The following is a 7,955-nucleotide window of genomic DNA, read 5'->3' as shown; positions in this document are numbered from 1 at the left end:
AAAAAAAAAAAGGGCTGCCCATCACAATGCCCTAACAAATTCAGAGACCCCCCAGGTTATGATTTTCAAATCTGATGTGTGTGTGGGGGGGCTCTCATTTCTTATGGGGCACTTAGCCTCCCTGACCTCCTTCATGATTCAAACCCTGCTTGGATCTCTCAAAAGCTGACTTCCTCTCCTCCTTCACTGCCTCTCCTTCCAGGGTTCCTCAGCCCTCTGTGACCTCCTGTTTATTAGTGTCCATGATGGCTCTAATGCTCTCAGTCCCCTCCATCTCCCTGCTCACCCCTTACTTGTGTCACTGATGCTGTTGCTGAACTTCCTCACTCTATTTTTCCCCAGTCTGTGCCTCTTTTGCTATTGTAAACTCTGTGCCGCTACTCCCCTGCCCAGGTTCAACACATCAGTCTGCTCTTGTTCCTGTGCCACTGACTGCTCCCTGGCGAATTTCTGTCACTCCATGGGCTTCCTCTGCTGTCCTTCCCCAGCAATTTCTACATGTTCTTCCACTCCATGTGAAATCTTATTCCTGAGCTATTCCATCAAGTCACTGCCCCCATTTGAATCCCCCCTGTAGAACCACGTCTTCCATGTCAAGGCATGCAAACCAACTTTTTATTTCTCTTATTGATCATGTGATTCAATTGCTTGCATATACAGTGGAGAGGACTATTGACACTGAAACTGAGGATTGGTACGAGAGAAAGTAGGGGGAGCTGAATCACTGAGTGAGGGCCAGGGGAGGGAAATTTAATAGGTTATTTACACATACATGCACAGGCAGAAATGGCAAATGGGTGTGTAAGGAACAAGATGAGTTTACTGTCACCCTAGTCACTCTGTATGTTTCATCCTGCCACCCATATCTTGTACTATTTGGAATAATGCCTATGCCTTTATCTCTAGAAAGCACTTACCAAACTAGGCGCCACTGCAGTTTAGTAATAATATTAATAAATTAAATCCTGTAATCTCAATAGAAACTGATAAACCTATCCCCCCAAAAATAATTAGCCAAAAAGTGCATGTAATCCTGTCTCTTAGCAGCTAGCTGGCAGATGTGATAGATTCCATTACCATGGTGCCAAGGTGACAGTAAGGATAGTGGCTAATGAAATGTTACCTGATGGGGCTGATGGGAGACTGGCGTACCTTCTCTTCATGCTCTGGCAGCAACTCCCAGTGGAAATCTAATTTCCAATCAAAAACACCTCGTCGCAGGTCCACAGAGTGATAATACTGAAATGTCTTCCAGTCTATGACATCAATGATGGGAGAGATGATTCGATTTCTGAAAATAATTTTTTTTCTTTTAAAGGTCAAGTTAGGGATCAAGCTGACAGTGTATGAGTAAACCTTTTGTTTTGGGGTTTAATCATACACAGTGCCAAGCACTCCTGTGGGGTGCTGAGTGGCCACAATTCTACTGCTGATGGGAGTTGAGGCTGTTTCGCATGTTGGAAAATTGAGCTTATGGTGAGTAAACTGGAACATATCAATCATAGTCATTTCAACATTATCCAATACCTTACTTTGGGTGCATCATCAAAATGTACCCTCCTACTTTTTTATACTGTGCCACCTACAAGCTCCAGTCCTGGATTGTTCAAACAGGGAACAAAATGATAATCCCCTGTAGTTGCTCTGAATCTTCCAAACCAGCTGACATAGTCTGATCAATATTCTGCCTTCTCATACCACAAATGCATCGGTAAAGGGTCAAATTCTGTTTTAACAACTTTGCACCCTCAATGGTGTCAACAGGGTTGCACAACAGGTGCGACAAAGAGCAGACAATCTTGAAGAGTGGAATCTAGGAGGAGTATTTTACTTTTCATTTTCTACCAATTGGTCTTTGGGAGAGAGCTGTTTTTTTATCTGTGTTCAAATTGAAAACACAAGTGTATAATACACAATATTCTTATCCTTATTCTATGTTATAGTGGTTGCAAATAGTCTTGGTTTCTAACCCCCAGTAAAATTTGGACATACTTGAATAGAACTATTCTTTAATTTCAGAAACTTCATGATGTTTAACAATGCACTGTATGTCATCCTGAAATAACTGGTACATCGGAATAGAACAAACACAAAAGGTATGAACCCTTAGTTTCCTAAAATATCACATTTGGAAATAATCTTTACAGGGCCTGTTTACAGAACAAAACTTATTCTGGAAGAAAGTTGAAATAACTATTGTGGATTAAACTACACCAGACAATGTCACTCTTACTGAGGGAGTCCACATAGGGAGTTATTATGAGATATCTATTACATAATTACTCCCTATGTACATACACCCCGAGAGAAGAAACTGACCCTTTTCTGTAGAAATCAGAATGTTTTGCATAAGAAACTTCAAGTGCCTCCTCTTTCAAAGATTTATGTCTCTTGGTCAGAGATCAGTCTTGAGAGAGAGAGGATTTCAACGTACTCCAGCCAATAGGGGAGGACCATCACAGAAGTCTTCAAGAATCAGTTTTCTTTTGCTTTGGCTTGGCACTAAAAGAAAAACAGGTGCCAGCTGTGAAAGCTGGCAACTGTGTGTGATGGTTATATGACCTGGGCATATTTTCCCTGTACTTTTAAAATCACCATAGTAATGGTTTGCAATGAAAGTGGGCAGGGACTTGGTCCTTTGTTTATCACAGCTGTCACTCCATAAGAAAGGATTTTAGAAACACACAGAGAAAAGCTAGCCATTGATCTTCAGTGGTTAGAGGGGAATTGAAGAGTATAGTTAAAACTTCTCACTTTCTCCCTTGTTCCACTGTAAGAGGCAGCTGATGTGTTAGATGCAGGTCAACTTAAAACAAATAGGAGGAAATACCTTCACACAGGACTAAATCAACCCGAGACTCATTATCACAGGGGTTCCTGGAGACAGGGACAACATTTACAAACAGGTTAAATTCTTGTATGGCCAATTATAACATTAGTAATTGAACATATTAAGTCATAGCAGCTCTCTGCCATGCTTCAGATATCAATCAGCTGCAACAGGGTTAATGGGGGGCAAGGGTTCAGGGCTCATTTATTCTGAAACAATAGCAGAATACTATATATAATGTCAACCACCTATCACATAAAGAAATCCCAAACCTGATGGCAGTTTTGGAATCCTACCATTCTCATCTGAACCCATCATCCCCAATGATATCCTGAGAGATTTCTCTGTATTCATAACAGCAGCATCCAATTTGCACCAAAACAGATGGGTTTTCCAATAAAAGCTAAATGCAACCTTTTTCTCTGACTGTGAGCACCAAGGAAAGGTATGGGGGAGAGGTAGGAGATGTTACCAATTTCTTCAGGAAGGTGCTAAAATTGAAGAGAACATGCTCATGGATTTGCTTGGTTTTTGACTGGCTGAACCTGGTGTTTCTTTGCTTTATTACTGAGGAAAAGCCAGATGAAAATTAAAAATAAAAGAGATTCTCTATGACCAAAAATTCAAAACCTGGAAAACATCACAAAGTCAATATAACTATAATCTCCATGGCAAGCAACAGCACAAGTAACTTCCAGGGTACATCCAGTACCTTTCAGCCTGCTCAAAAATGTGATGAATGATTATACTTTAAGCCAGACTTTCTAAAAGTCATTTTACTGCTCCTGGATAAACACACTCCAGTTTATTGCCTATAGTCTATGATATTTTATGCAGATAAAATTGATAGCTTGGCTGCTGGGATGAAGTTTATTTTACAGTAAGATGTCATTTTCTCTAGAGTGAGACAAATTAGGACAAGAAGTTAAGTAGAGAGTTATTTATATTAAGAAAATTTTGACTCTGAGGGCCAGGTTTTGACTAACACTTGTGTAAATCCAGAATAACTAAAACAAATGCAGTAAGAGATAGTCTGGAATCACTCTTGAATAACTGTGATAAAATTCTGGATCTGAGGCTGTGATGTTCTCCCATTAACTTAAATCTTACCTTTTTTTCTGAATCTGTTTCTTACATTGCTAATATCACAGCTCAAACTTTCAACAGCAGTTTTTACTTCCTGGGCTTGCTCACATGACTGTAAGCACTACAGCTGTCAGTGTTTGTTGGAATCTAGTTCATACATTATGTTGTTTGTTTCTCTTTACTATATTGTGTCTGTTCTTTTGGGGTGCCTATACACATGTGGGGGGCTGCTCTGTAATTACAGCATGTTGGAACAGACTCAATGACTTTCTAATTAACACATTTCAGCCAGCCACATCTCATGTGTCAAGGTCCAGACATTTCAAAATGGCAACAGGGGCACTTTAACTGAAACTCATTTGATGAGCTTTAGTTAAAACACCCCTGCCACCATTTTTAAGCATGGGGACACCGATACACGAGATACCGTGGACACTTTAATTAGAGTGGCTCTCGAACCTGCTTTAATTAAAGCCCCCCCTCCGCTGTAACATGTCTAAAAGCACCCTTGATGTTTTGGAAGCAATCTCTGCCCCACGTGGAATGGGCTTAGCAAATCAGGAAACCAGAAGCAAAGCCAGGTGACCAGTCTAAACATATATGCCCCGTATCCCCCCCTGGGTCCTGAACATTTTTCAGCTTCAGAGTTCTGTGACCACTTTCTCTTAGCATACGTTTTAAACACTGGAAGGACTGATATAAAATTAAACCAAGAACATTTCAATTCTAAACACTGGAAGGACTGATATAAAAGTAACCCAAGAAAGTTTAAATAAAGTATTTTTTGCTTAAGCAATGCATACAAAGTTTGACAAGGAAAATAGTTGCTTATGCCATATTCTTCTTTGCCTTATCTTCTAGTGAAAAAAAAGCAAATGGAATCTGTTTTTACAAATGAGTTATATTAAAAAAAATTCCCCACATCTTACATGTCTCTTAGGATCACAGAAGCTAGTTCCCAGCTGGTGTAACTTTGCAGTGCTCTGGTGAAACCAGTGGAGCTAAGCTAATGTGGAAGTGAGGACTGTATGATAGAACTTCAGGTTGTTAGAGAGTCCTTCTGATCACATGTAAAGGAATTCTAGCAGCTTACATTCAGTACTCAATAGCCTATTTTTCTTTTAATCAAATGTTGCCTTATCTTCTTGGGGGCATAAAGGTGTCCTTTCTAAAACATCTGTTTTCTACATGTTCATGATGGATTTAATACTTGTGTGGTTATAAATGCAAATTTTCAGCAGAAGGTAATTGAAAGTTGGAAGAGGTTACTTGTAATTCCTTTTGTCCTTAACTTGGTAACTGGCAGAAAGTCAGTAACCTCTCGGCACTTTGAAATGAAACACTCACACTGGCAAACAACTGCTAATTTTACTCTGCGGAATCCAAAGAAAGAAAAAAACAGGAAACTCAAATACAACTGGCAGCAATGCTTTTTGAACCATCTGACTTCAGTATTATTAATTTGTGAATATTTCAAATGCTTGGAGAGCACAAGATCTACAGAAGGTTACAATTCCGTGAAAAAAAAAAACCCAAATGCACATAATTTCCTGTTTGGGGATTTCTGAACCAAATACAGTTGCAAATTAAATATCTTCCCATGACCCTTTACAGGAGTTCTGAACATTGTGTTCTTTTCTTTTAACAAAATGAGTAATAGGACAAAAAGGAAGAGTTAATTTACTCATCTGCTTTTAAGTGTTATATAGACTACTTTCAAAAGAGCCTTGAATTGATTTATATTGTACATTGCTGGGAAGGGAACAGATTGTTTAAAATAAGAAAGAGTAATGAAAACAAACATTAAAATGTTACTGTTTTCCTTTGTACCCTTTCATGGTAGGTTCTATCCTGCAATAGTGGGGTTAGTCAGGAATTCAGGCAATATTTGACCCTAGGCCCAAAGTTTGGGCAAGTACTGAGGGCTCAAGCCTGCTTCTGGGCTTCTCCTGAGCATATTGCATTTCAAGTGAAATTGCCTTGCAGGCTTGAAGTCCCAAATAAAATATTCCTACCAAGAGCTTTACATTAGACAGGGTTGGTAGGATTAGAAGGAAAATGCACTAATCAGAAATGTCAAAGCCATGGTGTAATGAAGCACTTAAGCATGGGCTTAATTTTTTCAAACATGTGACTAGTTCCTTTAAGTGGAGGTAACATTCAGGAGCTTGAAGTTAAACATAAACTTAAGCTCTTTGCTAGATAGTGTCCTAAATGAAGACAGCTGAACCCAAATGTTTTTTGTATTGGGATGGTTGCAACCCACTTAATTTGTAGCAGGTTGCTAAATTAAGGACAAGCATCTCAGTTAATTGCTATGGCTTTTACTTTAAAAGATGCTGCTCTCCACTCACCTGGAGCATAGCCACAGTCTTCATAGCTGATTGGAAAAACAGTGCTGTTTCAAAAGAAAGGCACATCAGGCAGCTAGAGTACCTCTGTGGTCTCACTCAGCCATCTGCACCCCAGGCTACTTACACTGGTTTCTCTGATGGATGTTTTGTCAATAAGTGACTTCTCCAAGTGTATCTGTTCATATAACATCGGCACCGAGCAGTCGTCTTATGTCAACACATTTTAAAGATTATCAACACAGGCTAGATTCAGACTAACAATCCTTGAAGCAAAGAGGGTGTAGTGAATGTTATCAATAGCATAATCTAGTTAGTTCTCTGAATTTCAGATTAAGGTGCACAGAATACAAACAAATCAGTATGGCTAAAAATAAGAACAAAACCCATAACAGACCAAAGGCAGAATGTTTACTGTCTTTGTATGAAGAATTAACATATATCTGAGCATTGCAAACTATATAGTTAGCTCAAAGATCCCAGTTCTTCTTGGTGATGCATCCCCTTCTAATAGGAATATAAACTCCTTGTATAACATCCAAAGGGGTATTTACCTGTCACTGGCCAGTCTGGCCAACAGGGGTTCTAACCAGCCTTTGTGACACTCACAGTGGGAGTCCATGAAGATCAGCACATCCCCTGTGGCCCGGGCAGCTCCCAACATACGACCCTGGATGACTCCTAGCCTCTTGTTGCTCCTGATCAATTTTACGCCATCCAGTTTAGAGATGTATTCACTCAAGGCTGACTTCAGGTGTCCTGCAAAAAATATAATGGTCACATAGATTTTAGCTCTGTTTGGAACAGTCAGGCTGTTACTGGCCTCCCCCAAAAGCCCTACTCGATCAGTTTGTGGTAGACCACATCATCAGCTTGTTGGTAAGATGGTTTGGGACAAACCTTGCATTTATCTTACCCAGCAGTGCAACAGAGGGAAGGGAGCAGAACATCACTCTCCATTCGTCTACAGTCAATCAAACATTTCTGGATTACAATTCTGGGTATGGAGGAGGGGGGAACAGAGATTGCATTCAAGATACATGCCTGCATTCTTATTGTATGAAAACTAAACTTGTAGGAATGGAGCCATGTTTTTATTTTTTGGGCTCTGCTGGTTGTCACACAGAATTTTTTTCCCTTCCTGCCATGGGCGACTGGTACTTCCCAAGTTGGTGGGGACCAGATCACCAACTGTGGGGGGGAGGCAGTCCCCTAGTGGCCAATCGCTGAACCCAAAATCACCAGCAGGAAAACTGGAGGTGCATTTCCACCAGTGCTTCTGGTTTTGCAGCTGGCTTTTCCAGGGGGTGCACGGCCAATGTCAGAGGGTGCACATGCACCCACATGCACCCCCTACATGTCTCCAATGCTTCCTGCTGCTATACCCGCTCCCCACCCCCTTTCTTCAGAAGCATTGGATGCTGGCTGTAGCCAAGGTTGGGGATTTTGACTGGGATGTGCCAGTTAACCTGAATATAGAAAGACTATATTCAGCTAGTCTTTCTATAGCTAGCACTGGTTGCATCTAGTGTGTTGCCTGGGTTAAAATAAATGTTCAACTCAAGGTCTTTTTTTCTGTGTAGCAGTACAGACCTTACTAATTGCACTGACATATCCTTTACAAAATCCCATATTCAGATATCTAAAACATAATGGTAAAACATTATTTTGCACATTCTTTTAGATTT

General features: G+C 40.3%; 1 protein-coding gene across 2 annotated transcripts in view; it reads right to left on the bottom strand.

The window, feature by feature from the left end:
- The window catches only part of GALNT15 (polypeptide N-acetylgalactosaminyltransferase 15), a 45,153-nt gene that overhangs the window by 19,430 nt on the left and 17,768 nt on the right, over window positions 1–7,955 (bottom strand). Inside the window, exons 3-4 of one of the 2 annotated variants that reach the window (XM_019508660.1) lie at window positions 6,822–7,026; window positions 1,124–1,291 (exon numbers count right to left, since the gene is read on the bottom strand). In XM_019508660.1, coding sequence (XP_019364205.1) covers window positions 1,124–1,291; window positions 6,822–7,026 — 373 coding nt within the window. Of the gene's footprint in view, window positions 1–1,123; window positions 1,292–6,821; window positions 7,027–7,955 lie in introns of those variants that run through there. The other variant, XM_019508661.1, reaches the window with a different exon arrangement.

The sequence above is a fragment of the Gavialis gangeticus genome, unplaced genomic scaffold (assembly GCF_001723915.1).
Source record: "Gavialis gangeticus isolate Ggan-Ray unplaced genomic scaffold, GavGan_comp1, whole genome shotgun sequence".
In the NCBI taxonomy this organism is placed as follows: Eukaryota; Metazoa; Chordata; order Crocodylia; family Gavialidae; genus Gavialis; species Gavialis gangeticus.
This window is presented reverse-complemented; position numbering and strand designations above follow the sequence as displayed.